The 19900-nt window shown below is 41.6% G+C and overlaps 1 protein-coding gene across 2 annotated transcripts in view; it reads right to left on the reverse strand.

Annotated features, from left to right (window-relative positions):
• cnih3 (cornichon family AMPA receptor auxiliary protein 3) overlaps positions 1-19900 on the reverse strand; it is a 95432-nt gene that overhangs the window by 12813 nt on the left and 62719 nt on the right. For both annotated transcript variants that reach the window (XM_077552399.1, XM_077552398.1), the window contains exon 4: positions 4713-4825. In XM_077552399.1, coding sequence (XP_077408525.1) covers positions 4713-4825 — 113 coding nt within the window. The remainder of the gene's footprint in view (positions 1-4712; positions 4826-19900) is intronic.

Here is a 19900-nt window from a genome sequence, read left to right on the forward strand (position 1 = left end):
CTAAAACTATAGATGAGTAATATTGTTAAACTAAATACTGCATATACTGTTTTGGTATGGCTTGGTGGTGCCGCAGTGGCCGGTGTGGTCTCACTTAACGCTGAAAACTTAGGAACTTTTTGCTTTGTATTTTTGTGTGAAAACAAAACCAGTTGCATGAGTCGGCTACAAAACTGGTTGCCAAACACGACAAGCTGCCGGGTAACCCTCTGATTATCAACTTTAACTTCACTTGATAAATATATAAGGTAACTTGTGTGTATAAATTAGTGATGCACCGAATATTTGGCCACCCAAAACTTTTGGCCGAAAATTTAAATCGTTGCCATTTTCGGCATTAGGCTAAAATAAAATTAAAGCCGAAAGAAAATGGCCGAAATAGGATGTTGTGGTGACGCAAAGAAAAAAACGTTGCAAGCAAGCGTCTGTTTCAATTAAACAGCGAACGCGGGGGTGAGTGTCCGCCGCGCTTCTCGCTGGTTTTTTACCATGTGAGTTTGCACTGGTCGATCGCAGCCGCTCCCGGGGTCATTGCGCACACTGGAGGAGAGGGGCGTAGACTAGCTTGGTGTACAACATTTAAGCAGGTCGAAAAAAGACAGAACTGCCGTGTACTGCAGTACAGGTGAGCCCCTCTTTCTCCTGCAGCGCATTCTTCTTATTTTTTTTTTTAAATAAGAGCCCCTCGAACGCTTCCACTTTTTCACCGGCATCCCGGTGGTCATGCTAAATACTTTAGCTAATGCTAGCACTATTGCTATCAACACGGAAACACTTACCGCTATCTCAGGGTGCCTACAGAACTGTACAGGATGCTGTGTGACTTTGCAGTCCGTTCCCGAAGCCGATTAGCTGGTGCGAACAAATGTATTTAATTTATTTTTAAACGTTGGTGGATATGTGAATGTGCGGATTTTAAGTGTGCCGCACCTTGTCCCGCCGCACGCATCCGTGCCCGCCTGTACAAACTACATTGACTATAAAGTGCAATCGCACCGCCAGAAAATGCTCATACCTTGTTTGGTGTGGTGTGGGCACATTTCAGTTTATATTGTGCTAAATAAATATTTTATAATAATATTATAATTTTAATTAATTATAATAAAAGCAATTATAGACGGAGATGGTTTGAACATGTCCAGAGGACAGATAGTGAGTATATTGGCAGAAGGATGCTGAGTTTCCAAATGCCAGGCAGGAGGTCTAGAGGAAGACCAAATAGTAGGTTTATGGATGTCGTTAAAGAAGACATGTCGGTGACTGGTCGGTGCTGGATTTCACTTTCCTTTCTTTTCTTTGGTCCTTGATCATGTAGTGTAAACGAAGCGTTAATAAACCATTGACAATGTGAAATCATAATCTTTCAATTCAGGAGCTAAAATGAAATTGGTGTCAGGTTCCATCTGCTTTGATTGGCTGCTAATCCTTTTAATGACTAAAATTCAACCTTGGCAATCGGCGTCAACCCAGGAGGCATGCGAGTATCACAAGAAGATGGCGCTGCACTCACACTCCCATCTGGAGATGTGTGTATTTGGCTCTCCATCACTGCCACTCTCCACTGAATCACCTTGTCTAGATGAGCTATCACTCACATGCTTTCTCTTCTGCCACATTGTCCAAGCCTCCAGCTGCTCCTCCTTCTCCTCTCCATCTCTGCCTTACTCTCCCTCCCCCGTTTCTTGTCTTCTCATCTCAGCTGCATGGGAAGCAGCATCTGTAGCCAGGAGGCATCTGGCACAGTCTCCAATTAATGAAAGAGCAAGACGTGTTTTCTCTCCCTGACTCCCCTCTCCTTTACAACAACAACCAGCTGAGCTCAGATCCATCAGGTTGCTGGCGGTCTGCATCGGGATAACACTGACGGGAAAAACAGTCATAATGACGGAGAAAGAAGAATTAATGGTGACCCAATTTCCTCTTGATGCCTCCGGGGCCCCCAGAAATGTAATGTATATTTGAAACACTGAGACAGAAATAATAGTTTAGCTTCTGTGCATTCATGTGAACAAGTTTTGAAGGCTTTGATGCAGCCTCAGAACTGAAGAGAATGCTTGAAGCAATGGTAGATATTACAAAAACGGCCAGTAAGGTGGCAGCAGAGTATAAGAGATCAACCAGGGACCATTTTTCCCACTGTTTTAAACAGATTTGTGAATAATGATGAAACGCTATATTCTTATACTAATTGCTGCAAAAATGGAAACAGATAGAAATATACTTGTTTTCCTGATGAAAGAAGATACTTTAATCATTCTTTTGGTAGGTACCATGTTTTTATAGCAATCTAACACAATATTCTGTGGGCCTTGCAAAATCAATCAAAATCCAGTATAACAGCCGGGTGCAAAGGGGGTTGCTTCAGTGAAAATGGCTGGGAGTGAATGAGTTAAACTAATGAAACCTTTGCTTGACATTCAGTAATTTACATTCAGCATTTACAGTATATTACTGTTACGAATGTGTGTCTAAACTTTTTTTTTTTTACATTTCTTTTGTGTGAATGTCTGAATAGGTGTGTAGGTGCCATGCTGTTTCTGCAGTCCATTTTTTTTTCTTCCTTTGATTGTACTTTAGTAGAACTATCAGGCAGTGTTGAGGAGCTTTTTGTTAACAAATGATTGATTTTAGTTTTCTAAGGCTCAGGTTTGACTCGAAGGAGCGTCACTTTAGCTAGCTAGCACTGACTAGCATGCTGCCAAATGCTTGACACAAAATGTGATTGTTAGACTATATGTGCTATGTTTTAGTGTTTTAAATTATGTTCATGGTAGATTTTGTGGCGGCTGTGGCTCAGGGTGTAGAGATGGTTGTTCAGTAACCAGAAGATCGGAGGGAAAAAAAAGGGGGGAAAAAAAAGTAACCAGAAGATGGGCTGTTCGATCCCCGCTCTCCCCAAGTCATGTGTCGTTGTGTCCTTGGGCAAGGCACTTCACACACATTGCCTACTCACACTGATGTATGAAAGGTACGAATGTTTGGTGGTGGACGGAGGGGCCGTAGGCGTACACTGGCAGCCACGCTTCCGTCAGCATGCCCCAGGGCAGCTGTCGCTACTTAAGTAACTTACCGACACCACAGTGTGAATTTTGAGTGCATGAATAATGTATCCAGTCCATTGTAAAATGTCTTTAAGTGTCTAGAAAAGCGCTATATAAATCCAATGTATTATTATTATTATTCTTTTTTACTAGTATAGTCAACCATTGTGTAGAATAGGGGTTATGCACTCACCCCGGAAGCGTTCAGCTAACCGGACAACTCACTTCCGGCGCTCGGCAGTAAACATCGGAGACCTGGAGAATGGCACTTTTTTTTTTACACACGATCACTATGGGACTTGCCAAAAATGACCGTGTCGGTTGTCCATCGACTGAGTAGCACTGAAATATGGGGTTTCGTTAGTATGGCTGCCAATATGATCATACAACGCATATTCACATTTATATTTTGAAAAACGCGGTCTGGCGTTTGAAAGGAAAGTTCCATACGCAATCCGGAATTGGCTAACCATAATTTTCCAGGTCTCCTACGTTTACCACCGAGGCTGAGTGAAGCGCCGGAAGTGAGTCATTCTGTTTAGCTGAATGCTTCCAGGGATATTGCATAATTATTGCATTGATGCCCATTGAAATGCATTGTGTAGGGAAAAACGGTTCTTTAAAGTAGCGCTGATAAACATTCATGTACGCTTTCCACACGAAAAGGAAAAAACCCAAAACATTAAAATACATTAAATATACTGTAAAGGGATTTTATTTTTATCTGCCAATATGCAAATCCGAAATTCAACTTTACAATTAAAAACATAAAGCCACTCAATGTTTATTACCCATTATCATTTATTTCAAAGGTGAGAATGTGTTTTCATGGTTTTTAATAAACAGATATTAGACTTGATAACTTCTGCTTAATAATATTAAAATTAAACAAAAAATCACTACCTGAAAAGTTAAAAGTGAGTAATGGTGGCAGTTTAGTCTCTTGAAGAAATGATTCCGCAAAGAAATAAATGTAAAGTCATAAATTGATGTTAGTATATAACTCTGATTTGTATATCATCAGAATCTAACGTTGACAATTATTTTTTCCCTGGCATATCGCGCCTTTGCATTTCTTTGCTGCTCCATGTCACCTAGATGCATCATTGTTATTGTATGTATAAATAATTCTTGTTTGTTTTTCGTTTGTTTAATTTACATTTTTGTTTATACTCTTTAACTGAAATTCATGAATGACAATAACAATTTTAATAGTAAAAAGATAATCTATCCATTATCTACTGTATAGCTTATCTTGTTCATGGTTGTGTAGAGCCTGCTTGGCGAGCTACAGGAGTCAAAGAGTTTCTGCAAATTGGTGTATTAGTATGGAATGCCATTCTTGCTGGTAAATAAATAAATAAAATAATGACTCTATTTATTTATTTTTACAGGGTTTTTTTTGCCAGTGAATTAATTTTTTTTTTTTTTTATGTTAGAAGCCTGTTTTCACCAGTTACTACCACCCACCCCCAAAAGTGCAAAATAGTCGTTTAAGAAAAGGAAACAAATTGTAGAAACATAAAGACATTTTTTTAATCAGGTCATTAAAAATGCTCTTAATTTCGGGCAGCTGTGTACACCATCTGCCCCTTAAACTTTAGTTTAGCTGTTTAAAATTAGTGACACACCCTCATTCACAAGGACAATATTTGTGACGACAGTATTCACCTCCATGTGTTGTAGAAGAGCAGGGGGACGTTGAGGCCCACTGTCAGCCATTCTTGGGCACACAGGAACATGATACAGAAGAGCACATGGATCGAGTATTCTGGTAGCACCAACTAAAAGATAAGACGGACAGAGATAGATGCACAGGAAAAGCATAATGAGTCACGGAACTCCCACTCCAAAGCAGTAAATCAGTTTGTGAGCATATGATATAATATCGTACAATATGCGCCATTTTGAGACAGCCATGGTTGGCATTGTAATAAAAAAAAAAAATCCCATCTCCAAATAAAACAGATTAGGTTAAGCTTTTTTTAAAATAAAAAATTCCATAATATTTTCTGAAACATCGAAAACTGTGAAAATATGACCATCACACTGCTCCATTGTGTAGTGATAAAGCTTCACCCGTATGACTTCAGGTTGTTGAGCATCATAACCTTCCACTTGAAGCATTTGGTCACCAACCAATCACAGGACACTTATAGACAAACAATGACTCACGCACTGCCACGCACATTCACGACTAAGAGCAATGTGGGAGGGCAGCGGAGTACCCAGAAAAAAACAACACAAGCCCTGGGAGAACATGTTGACTTGACACAGGAGGGCCTGAACCAGACTGCATGACTGATTTGCTGGCCACATGCAAAAACAGTGACGCACACTTTTTCATTATATGAATTATAATGATCAAAGAAGTAGTCCTCCATATAACTTGTTGTGCTTCAGGTCAATTTCAGTGTTGGTGAGCCCTACTGTATTTAGTTAGCTTCAGTTGATTCAATCATATCCAAAATCCCTCCAAACTTAAAATTAACAATGCTCGTCCTCTAGTCTTAAAAAGTTACCAAAACATTTGTATCATGGCTTAAGATTTACAAAATGTCAAATGCAATGACAAAAATCATTCAGTCATCCAAGTCCGTGAAGGCCGTGGCCTAAAATAAATATTTTAGAGGGGTCACTAGCGACGGCTGTGTTGATATTTCTTTCTTTTGGTTGTACTTTTAATACAGAGTAGAAAAGGATTCTCCAATAACACATTTTTTTCAGACTGATATCAGTACAGCATTAGTACTGACCTCACCGATGCCAAGTACCACTTGTACTTTTGATACATAACATTTCTGAAATAAAACAATGACAGTTAATTTCAAAGGAAGACCTATGCATCCCAATAGAGCATTTTTCCTTAAAACTGAATTAAATTAATGACAATTTTCTATTCTGTGAAGCAATCAAGTGAAAAAAAAAAGGGTCCTAAAAAGCATCAGACATTAAAAAATATTACTGTTGCTTTATGACTAATACACACATATTTATTTATCTGAGTGCTTCAAATAAAACAGTTAGACTTTCAAGATGTCTGCTGCCATTAGGAGGTTGTGTTCTGGATGCATTATTCATATCAAATGGCTGCACACCTTTATAAAAGCACATGGGCACATTTCTTCAGAAAAGCGCCTCATCCGCAGACAACAAAAGAAAAATGCTGTTAAGACTAAACCTACATTTATCCATTACCCCCCCCTTCCCCCATCCACCATGACCCCCATAATATTAGCATGCATGACACATGCATGAGTGCTAAAACACTTTTCCACTCCCCATATGAACAAAAAGCTCATTAAAAAACAAACACACAACTTTAGTAATTCATCTTTCAATTTACTTCATAAGCACATGCATTCAAAATCTTAGCATTCAGCTTTTCAGCATTCCCACACAATTTCTGTAGTAATTGCACTTTGTTGAGTTTTAGTTAAATTACCTTTAATTTTACTTTGATTTTAGATGTCATTAGTTCTTTTGTTTGTAAATGCTTTTAAAAGTTGTACTTAAAATAAGTAATGTACAATGCAAATCACATTGTGTATGATATGTGCCTTACTTAGAGAATAGTGACCTGCTGTGTTCTGCTTATATGACAATGATGAAAAACTATTCAATGAGGTTAGTTAGAGCTACTAAAAAAAAGCCCCTATTTTCTGTGGGATTTATTAAAAATTTTTTTTAAAGACTTTGGAGATAAAAAAAACAACATTTTTTTCAATGCATTTCTATGGCCATCAATTATACGTGATTTTCGGCATTCGCGGATTCGCCTGGTTTCTATCCCCTGTGAATAGTGGGGGTCCACTGTATTGCATATTACTGCTTTATTTTATTCATTAATCTAGTAGCCAATATTTTTGCAATGTCCAATATCTAGCTAACATGGAAGGAAATGGAACAAACACTTTGAGACTGAAGATTGATCCTTGGGGTCCAAATGCCAGTACAGCCAGTAGGGGTGTTAAAAAAAAATCAATTGGGCAGTATATCGCGATATTACAGTGCGCAATTCTCGAATCTATTCAATATGTGGACGAATAGATTTTTTAACACAAACTTTTTTATGGAAATATTCAACAAAACATCTTACTTAGGGTTAGGGTTCACACTTTAAGCATAGAAGAATGTTATATTAATGGAGCATTAAGCTTTAATATTTTATTTCAGTGCTGTTCAAACATGAAACAGACTGAAACCTGTTTGTTCCATACAGTGGCTCAGTTATAAGCCTGAAGTTTCAGATAAATAAATACATTTTCATACAAATCTTGCAGTGTACATGTACAAGTTTACTGATTAGTATTTTCTTGAGTAAAAAAAAGAATCGCAATAATCAATTTATAGATTTGTATTGGGATAAATCAAATCGAATTGTGACCTATGAATCGTGATACAGATTGAATCGCCAGGCACTACGCAATTCACACCCCTAACAGCCGGTAAATATCAGATGATCCTTTTGAGATGAATCACCCAGAAGAACAGGTTGTTATGGAAAGGAGGAAAGTTGGACTAGAGGGGAGTGTGCTGTCCGCAGCAAGACAAAAGATTGCTGAATTGGAAGCTGATTTTGAAGAATCACCAAAGGAGAAATAGAGGAAAAAACAGTTCTCACATACTGGTCATTGCTGAAGTGTATGATTTACCAATGATACTGACCTTAAATTTAGCATTTGAGGCCATAGTGGAGTTAAAATACTAATACAATTATTATAAAAGTGTAAAATCAGAGTCTTGTCAATGTTTTCTTTTGTTGCAGCTGTGTTTGCTTTGCTAATCGAGCAACTGCAGCAAGAACAGCGTAACAAAACATGCGGTGAAGCAGAGGTCACAGCAACCATAAACAGCAATGCTCCACTTGAACATGAACATGGTTGCATCCAATATTTATAATAGTCTTATACTGTTTGTCTCTAGATTTTCCTCTTTGAACTGTCTTACATTGAATGCCTGACATGATGACATTCCAATAGGAGAAATTGACTTGACACCTTGCAGAACTGAGGAGCAAGAAAAGAAGAAGACTAGAGTGACCAGATGTCACCGTTTCACCGGGACAGTCCCATGTGAGCCTTGTGCCACAAGTCCCGGTGGATTTCCCAGCCTCAATGTTTTTTGTTTTTTTCCCCCAGTCAGCAAGCTAATTGTTTGGGCCATGTGTATGTGAATCACGCAGTTGTCATAGGGATTCATACAATAATTTTGAATTCTCATTCTCATCTGCATCTAATCGCTAGCAGGCGTATTTTTGTCAAACTGGAATTAGAACCATTTAGTCTTCCGTGTCTAAGAATCATCTTACTAGGCTACTGCTGCGGTTGCCGGTCAGACCGAATGCAAGCTGAGTTTTTCTGGCGACATATTTCCAATGTAACAATGCGGAACCAGCGCAAGGCAAATGGCCCAGCTAGTTTCCAATAGCGGTCGGGACAGAGCAAAAAATACTAGTTTTGCACAATTGACCTGTCAACCAACATAGCATGTTGCATTAGCTGAAGCAGGGGTCTGCAACCTGTGTTTCTGGAGTCACATGTGACTCTTTAGTCCTTCTCCTGTGGATCTCTGAAAAATTACTAGAATTTATATATATATATATATATATATATACATACAATTGTTTATACTATACATAAATGACATATGCTCTCTAGTGTCTTAAAAATGGTACTCTTTGCTGATGATACAAATATTTTCTGTGCAGGTGAGGATTTGCACTTCTGCACTTTACAGACACACTATGCCAGTATTTGGGGCTCATAACGTTATCTCGTTTATAACCATGTTATTTGCAATGACAAATACATATTGAATTGAATTGAATTAAACAAGTGTAAACGAAGAACTGTACAAGCTGCAACAATGGTTTAATGCAAACAAACTCACTGAATCTTAACAAGACAAAATTTAAGTTTTTTGGTAAAAAAAAAAAGCACTTAAAGAATCTATAAACATTCAAGTCAGCTAGAAGTATATCTATTCTATTTAGAGCCCAAAATATGTTATCACAGGGCCAATTTATTCACAATTTATTGCGCGCTGATCCTGCCTTACTTGACCTATTGTGCTGAAATTTAGGGGAATACCTATATAAGCTGCCTACATCCTTTGATGGTACTCCAGAAAAAAGCAGTAAGAATCATACACAACGCTCCTTACAATGCACATACACACGATTTATTTAACAAATCTAAATGATTGAAATTATATGATTTAATAAACTTCAGGACTGTGCAGACAATGTATAAAGCGTTAAAAAACTGCCTCCCTTATAACTTGCAAATTCGCTTCTAGGCCAGGGAATCGAAATATGATTTGAGAAGGAAACATGTATTTGTACAAAAGCCATATCAGAACAACACTAAAATCATTTTCGATCTCCTGTACTGGTGTACAGCAATGGAATAACTTTGATTTTGGAATAACCAACACAGTGACATTGGCTGGCTTTAAAAAAAAATATAAAGAACTTCAATTTAACAGATACACTGATGAAAATCGCTAAATTGTGGATATGATGACATTTGCACACAAGGTCAAAATCTGGTGAAAACCCTGAACTGTAAACAAGGCTTGGTGTTCCTAAAAACAGAACAAAAAAACACACAGCTCAACCTGATATCTTTGCTGAAGGACTTGGGAGCTGTTACGTCTTTGAAAATGGAACTAGTGAACTGGTCTTTAAGTGCTCAGGACAAGATCTTCTCAATATTGAGAACTGGACCTAGTCAACGCTCATGTCCAGGTGGAACTTTCATGTCTGGATTTGCAGAAAATGGCTGGGGAAAATGGCGGCCGCAGTGTCTAGCCTCACTCGAAGTTGACTAAGACTAAGACTAAGACAGCTACCTGGTCATCACGCTGGTGGCTGGGATGCTTCTGCTAGGGATTGGAGGTCTCTGGCTGCATCAAATCCTTAGAAAAATGCAGGATGGGCAAAAAGGCGGTGTAAATGGCTACTGTGGCTCTGAGCACCATCACTGGAGTGCAAGCCAGCTTGTCCAAGGCTTGTGACGACATGTAACAGGTGAACAACGACCTAGCAGCATCCAACATCGCCACAAACAGAATGGCAATGAACTTGTCTCATCGGAACGCAGCGATGAACAGAAATCGAGACGAGGAAGAAACCGACTGAAGGGTGTGGCTGGATGCGGGCTTCCATTTATCCTTAGCCAATCCAATGCTACTGGACCAAACTGATCAACAAGAGAAAAAAATCAACGTTTTGATCAACAAAGACTATTGGGAAGACAAACTTTTGCATCAATCAACAACTTGATAATCCACACAACTATATGTGACGAATTACCTCTTTGACTATGTGCGTCCTATTGCATTCTGGTATTATATCTAATTATATATAATTATAATTAATAAGCTTCTGCTTCATCCCATCAGCACTTTTTCTTTTTGCTATAATTGTATGTGAATAGTGAATGTTGTAAATTGTCTCTATGATTGTCCCAAAGAAAAAACGAACAAATAAAAACAAAACAAAAATGGCAGAGAATTTAATAAAAAATAAGGGAGAAAAGAAAATATCCAAAAAGTAACCATAAAATGTCTTAAAACAAAAGAAGAAAGGCAGAAAATAACCCTAACCCCCATAAAGCGTACACAAAATAGCCAAAAAGTAAGATTTTTTTTTTTAATAAGGCTGAAAAGAAAACATTGAAAAGGTAACTATAAAATGTCCAAAAACAAAAGAAGAAATCCTCCAAAATGTTAGAATTTTGACAGAAATTCAGAAAAGTCTAAAAATTTATGAAAAATGAAGCATGAAAACAAAATATATCTCCAAAAACAGAAGGTGAAAGGTAGAAGAACATGAATTTCTACGTATCGGATGTTGCCGTCATATTTTTGTGTTATGGTGCATCTCTAATTAGCTCTTGGGCCCTCAGTACATCAGATTAACACACGGTTTCCTTCATCACAATGTTCAAATGTTTTGTTATTTACTTGACCGTACAGGTTGCTGACCCCTGAGATAAAGTATTAACACAACCACTGGTCACCAGATTGACCATCGATAAAAATTGTTAACAATAGTTCCCGGTGAAAATTTATTGTACAATAGATTTTCAGCAAAATTTTGGTGTCCCGTTTTTTAATTTTTAAAGTTTGCTCACCCTAACTAAAACTATGGTGGTATCACATAACTCCATCATTATATTTGGCTTGTGTGTCGCTATGGGCACCCATCAATGGTAACAAATGAAGAAAATAAGGAACTTTCAATCCAGAGGTTTAGGTATTATGCTTCACTTCATAAAGCTTTGTTTTGACCATGCCACACCTGTAATAAACAATTGGTCAAACTTTGGAAGGACAAACAACAAACAGAATCCAACTGAGAAATCCCTTTTGTGTCCTTGGCTCCAGTCATGAAATATTCACGTTTGAGCGCCACGTGTTGTATATCTGTGTGAACAGCTGTGTTTGACTATAGCCATTCAACAGAAACGTAACACAATCAAACAAACTGCATGTGATGCAGTCCACCATCACCTAACTCCTGCCAAGCCCATACCCGCCCTTGAAGTACTCTTCCACAACAAAAATTTTGTAAAGTACAAGTCAAGAAATCATACTGAACACTACGCAAACACACTAAGCAAACATGTTCACTACAGGAGATATGAAAGTGAAAGTGTATACACCTTCAATTTAATTGCTAGGCGACTATTCTAAATGAGTGAGTGAGTGAGTGTGTTGACAGAGGTGCCCATCTGGGACTGTGTCCATCTGGGACTGCAATTCTGCATCCCTCGCTGCAGTGTTACAGTGCCCGGAGGCCATCCTAGCATCCATCTGATCCACCACAAAGTCGCTCTTCTGTGTCACTGGCGAGGCCTCATTCATGTGCTAATCTGAAATGTAATTTTACTCCTGGGACGTGTCTCATGATAGAAAGAATCACTATACTTTGGACTACGGTCATTCGCACATCCACAATCCTACTGTTTGACGCCAGAAAACTACTCATCATGGGAATTCAGGTGTCAAGAGATAACTACTCCACCACTGAGCCATGCAGCCCCTTAAATAATTGAAATCATTTCAATTGTGGGCCCTGAATCTATAATCTATGAAAGTTTGGCTTTTTCAATGGAAATTATTCAACGTTTTGAGGATATTTTCGCTGCCGTCGGGCCAACCTTGTACGGTTGTACCTTCAAAATACCCTATTTTCACAACTATAAGGCGCACTTAAAAGCTTTACATTTTCCAAAAAATTTAATAAACGGGGCGCCTAATAGTGAGGTGCCCCTTTTGTGTGCAACGAGTTCCAAAAGCTGTAAATGTTGTGCTATTTTCAATAAGTGTAGTGCCGACATATTGCTTACATACAGGAAATCCGGCCCTGGTTGAGGACTGGCAGGCATGAGAACCCAAAAGACTTAACTTAAAGATGACGTGAGTCTTTTGTTTTCTCATGCCTGCCAGTCCTCAACCAGGGCCGGGTTTCCTGTATATAAGATACAGTAGGACGTCATGGTGCTCACCGCTTTCACTTTACGGAACTGCTAGAGCGAGTTACGCCACAATTTGTGAATGAATTGTGCATGCTTGGGCTAAACGCGTCTGCTTGCACTAATGTTGGAGCTTTCGCAAAAGCCGGCATCATTTCTGAGGAGCCGCACGATTAAGAGACTGACACTGACAATACTACAATGAACCTTTTAATACGGTGCGCCTTATGGTCGTGAAAATATGGTACTCACTTTTCAGGAGACCCCAAAAACGATATGTTTGCTTAACCATTAACATTGCAAGAGAGCAAGCTATTTTCAACACTTTAGATTGGTCGGTTTTGTAAAAATAACACACCCACACGTGTGGACTGACTAATAGTATACATTTTTGAAAAAATATGAAATTTACCAAATTGTGACTTATGATGTTTTGTGTGTGCTAAAAATGCTAAATGTTAAAAAATGGCACCAAGGGTTTGAAACAAATATGTACTTTGCATTTGGAAATTGTTCAGTCAAATGTACAGTACGTACGATTTTAATGGGAGTTAAGCATGAACATATTGACGGAAATAATTAGGCGAGGGAGAAACTGATCTGGATGAGGTGAGAGTGCGGACATTTGCCAGTGTTCAAAGCTATCGAGAGTTTAACCCCTTCAGACCCATAGATGGTTGCAATGGACATGACATATTTGCGTTAAATCGTATAATTTGGATAATGTCAACACTTCTGGTTCACGATTGGATCTTAACTAACCAATCACAATAGCAAGTTGATTTGCATGATGTTCATGTTAAAAAAGTTGCACATAAGCTTGGTAAGTTTACAGCACGTTACAGCCATATTATCCTAACTAAAAACATGAGATAACTCCAAAGAAAAAAAAAATCCGTGAGTCATCACCTTATCGTGGTGGAGGGGTTTGCGTGTCCCAATGAGCCTGGGAGCTATGTTGTCCGGGGCTTCATGCCCCTGGTAGGGCCACCCAAGGCAAACAGGTCCTAGGTGAGGGACCAGACAAAGCATGGCTCAAACGACCCCAATGACGAGTACAAACCTTGGATTTTCGTTTCCCTTGCCCGGACGCGGGTCACCGGGGCCCCCCTCTGGAGCTAGGCCTGGAGGTGGGGCTCGAAGGCGAGCGTCTGGTGGCCGGGCCTATACCCATGGGGACCGGCCGGGCACAGCCCGAAAAGGCAACGTGGGTCCCCCTTCCCATGGGCTCACCACCGGTGGAAGGGGCCAAAGGGGTCGGGTGCGCAGTGAGTTGGGTGGCAGCCAAAGGCGGGGGCCTTGGCGGTCTGACCCCCGGCTACTGAAGCTAGCTCTGGGGACATGGAATGTCACCTCTCTGACAGGGAAGGAGCTCGAACTGGTGTGCGAGGCTGAGAAGTTCCGACTAGATATAGTCGGACTCACCTCCACACACGGCTTGGGTTCTGGTACCAATCCTCTCGAGAGGGGCTGGACCCTCTTCCACTCTGGAGTTGCCCACGGTGAGAGGCGCAGAGCAGGTGTGGGCATACTCATTGCCCCCCAGCTAGCCGCCTGTACGTTGGGGTTTACCCCGGTGAATGAGAGGGTAGCCTCCCTCCGCCTTCGGGTGGGGGGACGGGTCATGACTGTTGTTTGTGCTTATGCACCGAACAGCAGCTCAGAGTACCCACCCTTTCTGGAGTCCTTGGAGGGTGTGCTGGAGAGCGCACCCCCTGGAGACTCCCTCGTTCTACTGGGGGACTTCAACGCTCACGTGGGTAATGACAGTGAGACCTGGAGGGGCGTGATTGGGAGGAATGGCCCCCCCGATCGAAACCCGAGTGGTGTTTTGTTATTGGACTTCTGTGCTCGCCACGGACTGTCCATAACGAACACCATGTTCAAGCACAAGAGTGTCCATATGTGCACCTGGCACCAGGACACCCTAGGCCGTAGTTCGATGATCGACTTTGTAGTCGTGTCATCGGACTTGCGGCCGTATGTGTTGGACACTCGGGTTAAGAGAGGGGCGGAGCTGTCAACTGATCACCACCTGGTGGTGTGTTGGCTCCGATGGCGGGGTAAGATGCCGGTCCGACCAGGCAGGCCCAAACGTACTGTGAGAGTCTGCTGGGAACGTCTGGCAGAATCCCCTGTCAGAAAGAGTTTCAACGCCCATCTCCGGCAGAGCTTCTCCATTGTCCCGGGGGAGGCGGGGGACATTGAGTCCGAGTGGACCATGTTCCGCGCTTCAATTGTTGAGGCGGCCGATCGGAGCTGTGGCCGTAAGGTGGTTGGTGCCTGTCGTGGCGGCAATCCTCGAACCCGCTGGTGGACACCAGCGGTAAGGGATGCCGTCAAGCTGAAGAAGGAGTCCTATCGGGCCTTTTTGGCCTGTGGGACTCCGGAGGCTGCTGACGGGTACCGGCTGGCCAAGCGGAATGCGGCTTTGGCGGTCGCTGAGGCAAAAACTCGGGCATGGGAGGAGTTCGGTGAGGCCATGGAAAACGACTTCCGGACGGCTTCGAGGAAATTCTGGTCCACCATCCGGCGTCTCAGGAGAGGAAAGCAGTGCACCGTTAACACTGTGTATAGTGGAGACGGAGTGCTGTTGACCTCGACTCGGGACGTCGTGAACCGGTGGGGAGAGTACTTCGAAGACCTCCTCAATTCCACCAACACGCCTTCCTTTGAGGAAGCAGGGTCTGGGGACTCTGAAGTGGGCTCCCCTATCTCTGGGGTCGAAGCCGCCGAGGTGGTTGGAAAGCTTCTCGGTGGCAGGGCCTCGGGGGTGGATGAGATCCGCCCGGAGTTCCTGAAGGCTCTGGATGTTGTGGGGCTGTCGTGGTTGACACGTCTCTGCAGCATCGCGTGGACATCGGGGACGGTGCCTCTGGATTGGCAGACCGGGGTGGTGGTTCCCCTTTTTAAGAAGGGGGACCGGAGGGTGTGTTCCAACTTTAGAGGGATCACACTCCTCAGCCTCCCAGGTAAGGTCTATTCAGGGGTGCTGGAGAGGAGGGTCCGTCGGGAGGTCGAATCTCGGATCCAGGAGGAGCAGTGTGGTTTTCGTCCCGGCCGTGGAACAGTGGACCAGCTCTACACCCTCAGCAGGATCCTCGAGGGTGCGTGGGAATTCGCCCAACCAGTCCACATGTGCTTTGTGGACTTGGAGAAGGCGTTTGACCGTGTACCTCGGGGAGTTCTGTGGGGGGTGCTTCGGGAGTATGGGTTACCGAGCCCCCTGATACGGGCCATTCGGTCCCTGTACGACCGATGTCAGAGTCTGGTCCGCATTGCCGGCAGTAAGTCGAATTTGTTTCCGGTGAGGGTTGGACTCCGCCAAGGTTGCCCTTTGTCACCGATTCTGTTCATAACTTTTATGGACAGAATTTCTAGGCGTAGCCGAGGCGTTGAGGGGGTCCGGTTTGGTGGCCTCAGCATTGCATCTCTGCTTTTTGCAGATGATGTGGTGCTGTTGGCTTCTTCAAGCCGTGACCTCCAGCTCTCACTGGAGCGGTTCGCAGCCGAGTGTGAAGCGGTTGGGATGAGGATCAGCACCTCCAAATCCGAGACCATGGTCCTCAGTCGGAAAAGGGTGGAGTGCCCTCTCCGGGTCGGGGAGGAGGTCCTTCCCCAAGTGGAGGAGTTCAAGTATCTTGGGGTCTTGTTCACGAGTGAGGGTAGGTTAGAGCGGGAGATCGACAGGCGGATCGGTGCAGCGTCTGCAGTGATGCGGACGCTGTATCGGTCCGTTGTGGTGAAGAAGGAGCTGAGCCGAAAGGCAAAGCTCTCGATTTACCGGTCGATCTACGTTCCTACCCTCACCTATGGTCACGAGCTGTGGGTCGTGACCGAAAGAACAAGATCCCGGATACAAGCGGCCGAAATGAGTTTCCTCCGCAGGGTAGCCGGGCTCTCCCTTAGAGATAGGGTGAGAAGCTCGGTCATCCGAGAGGGACTCAGCGTCGAGTCGCTGCTCCTCCACGTTGAGAGGAACCAGTTGAGGTGGCTCGGGCATCTGGTTCGGATGCCTCCTGGACGCCTCCCTGGGGAGGTGTTCCGGGCATGTCCTACCGGCAGGAGGCCCCGGGGACGACCCAGGACACGCTGGAGAGACTATGTCTCTCGGCTGTCCTGGGAACGCCTTGGGGTCCCGTCGGATGAGCTGGCTGAAGTGGCTGGGGAGAGGGAAGTCTGGGCTTCCCTGCTAAAGCTGCTGCCCCCGCGACCCGACCCCGGATAAGCGGAAGAAGACGGACGGACGGAAAAAAAAAATCCATGCTGTTCATATGGTGGGAAAAGGGTCAAAATCAGCACACAAAAAAAAAGAAAAAAGAAAAAGAAAAACAAGAAATCTTGCCCAGCAGAAAAAAATGCGGGTCTGAAGGGGTTAAAGCTGCCAGCTGATTCTGCAATATACATTTGCCAGGGTAGGGCTGAGATGCTGCAAGTTGGATTGTCTCTTTATAGCTGATAGTGGTGATGAATCGGAGTAAGATCATAAAAACACCCTCATCTGGGAATACAGTATGATGGCATATGCTGTACGTATGATAATGTTGAACAGTTCACATTACAGTAATTCCTTTGGAAAATTATTTTGAAAAATGTGCTACATTTCTGTTTTCTGTTAGTTTTGTGACACCCTCCTGGAATGGAAAGAATACACCAAATTCAAGTTCTTAAACAAACTTGATTTTGGACTATTGTGTTACATTCACACCCACCCCCAGAATTTCCCTTGACAAAAGGGGCAGTGCACTCCAAAATCCTCTTACAGTGAGCATAGTCAAAATGCTTTGTATTTCACAAAAGTCTATTCTTATACCCAAAAGCCCAAAAGTATAATATCCTATCTTAAAGAAAAAGCAAAACCGTAAAATCCCCCTTTCCCATGTTCAATGTGCATCATCATCTGTTTATATTTCTGCTGCATATGATGAGTGACATCCACCCTCTCTTTCACCCGCAGCAACTCCTCTGATGTGCAGGTACAGTACACCCACTGAATATGAATGACATTGCATCATCATTGATTCCCTTTACAGATATACAACATCTAGCTCTTGCCTGCGGCACTAATGAGCTGTGTCACTGACCACTCATACATATTAATTGTAGGGTCAATATCTGCTTTTATAAAATAAGAAATAAATACTAGAGCAAAGCTGCTATTTGGGATCTCAGTAAATCAGGTCCTAAATGTTTCCTCTTATATTAGCCACTGAAAGCTCCAAGGTGTCCTACATGGTAAATGAGAGCGCCTGCCCACGTTTCATTCAGTTGCTCACGGGGTTGCCTCATCTTAGCCTCATCCTCTCCAACTCCAATTAGTGAGGCCACCCGCCTTGGTGTGTGTGCACACTCACAGATAACAAAAAAAGGACAAGAGAGCATTTCAAATGTGACTTTTCAGGCACGTGCTCTCTCACAGGTACAGGGTAACCACATGGAAAATGTTGATGATTGAAATAGCAATTGCCGTAAGCCAGTCTTCTATTTTACAGGACTGTTGATGTTTTTTTTAATAGGTTATGCCAGCGCTTGGCTTCTCACCACCTGCTTGCAGAGACACAACAGCCTATATGCCCTGACACTCGATTAGGTACACCTACACTCTAAAAAGAGAATTGTTGAACCAATTTAAGATTATGAATTGAATTGTTGACCAACTTAAAAAAAAATCGCTTCAATTGGTAACAATTGAATTAAATTACTCCAAAGTGAATATATTTAATATTTTGGATTAACTTAATTCCGGTCAATATATTAAGGTGAATGAACTCATAATTAATTAAACTTAATATATTCATTTTCAACTAATTTAATTCAAACGTGTGTTACCAATTAAGCAATTTTTTTTTTTTAATCGGTCAACAATTCAATTTGAAATCTTAAATTGGTTCAACAATTCTCTTTTTAGAATGTGGTGGAATCTAATGCCACTCACAATGAATGAGTATTTTGCCAACTTTGAGGGAACCGCTCAAATTTGCAGCATTGATTGGTCCTGTTTTACGGAAGCGTGGAACTGCCAATGGGGAGTAAATATTTATGACTGGCAAATATGTTCGAACACATTTAAATATGGTTGAAGGTACTCGCAAATACGTTCAAACGTACTTAGTGCTCACAAGTACGTTTGAACGTACTTGGGGGCAAAATTTTAGAAACATAGCATATCTTTGCCTAACCTAAATCACGCAATGCAGAAATAATAAATCATAAGTTACGAAAAAATTATCTTTTTTATTCAATACATTACTTTACATTACAAATACGTTCAAACATTCTCACAAGTACGTTCGAACGTACTTGTAGGCTAAATGCTACAAAAAGATATAATTTTTTTGCCGAACCTAAATCACGCAATGCAGAAATAATAATGAATCATAAGTTATGGAAAAAAAATATTTTTTTAATTAAATTTTTGAATGTATGTGGGCCAAATATCCCGTGGAATTATGAGGAAATATGCTATGTTTGTAGTGTTAGCTTACAAGTACGCTCGAACGTACAAATTTGAATAACTATGTTCAAATGTATTTGCAAGTACGTTCGAATATACTCGCCAAGCAAACATTTATTTCATATTGGCAGTTGCACGCTTCCAATCTGTTTCCTGTTTACTTATTGACACATTCTACTTTGCTCCATAAAGCTGACTTTCACACGCACATTTGTTACTTTGCCATTAATAACTTGGGAGGGCCACACTGCTACACTATATTAGTGTAACACAAGCGTTAGTCCACAGTCAGCCCTCAAGGGGAATTAGCGTGATAGTGTCATTGTGATTTAGTCACTATGCAAGATGTGGTCATCATGGGTCTATTATGTACTACTTCACTGCCTATAAAGATGTCCACTGACAAATGACACACTATAACCAAGGGAAATAAATTAATGTTCACATTCAGCTCTAAATTCCTATTTCAAATTATTAATGGACAGTTATGTTGAAGCTTTACTAGCACTGAACGATGTGAGATGAAGAACTGTGTGAAGTTGCAACAAAGCCCAAACAATATATATATATATATATATATATATATATATATATATATATATATATATAGACCAATAAGTATTCTTCCAACTATTTCAAAAGTAGCAGAAAAATGGGTCAATGAACAAATTGTCCATCATTTAAACAACAATGGATTGAAATGGATTGAATCCTACTTAAACAATCGCTCTCAGTGTGTTTCAATTAACAACTATAAATCTGAGCTTCTCAAATTATCAACAGGTGTTCCTCAGGGATCAGTTATAGGACACTTTTTATTTAGTCTTTATATTAACTCTTTGACTGCCAAACGGGATGTCGCCAGTGCCAGCCGATTTAAGCATTTTGACTGATCTTTCAAGGTCCACAGAAAATGTTGT

The sequence above is a fragment of the Vanacampus margaritifer genome, chromosome 19, assembly GCF_051991255.1.
Source record: "Vanacampus margaritifer isolate UIUO_Vmar chromosome 19, RoL_Vmar_1.0, whole genome shotgun sequence".
Lineage (NCBI taxonomy): Eukaryota > Metazoa > Chordata > Actinopteri > Syngnathiformes > Syngnathidae > Vanacampus > Vanacampus margaritifer.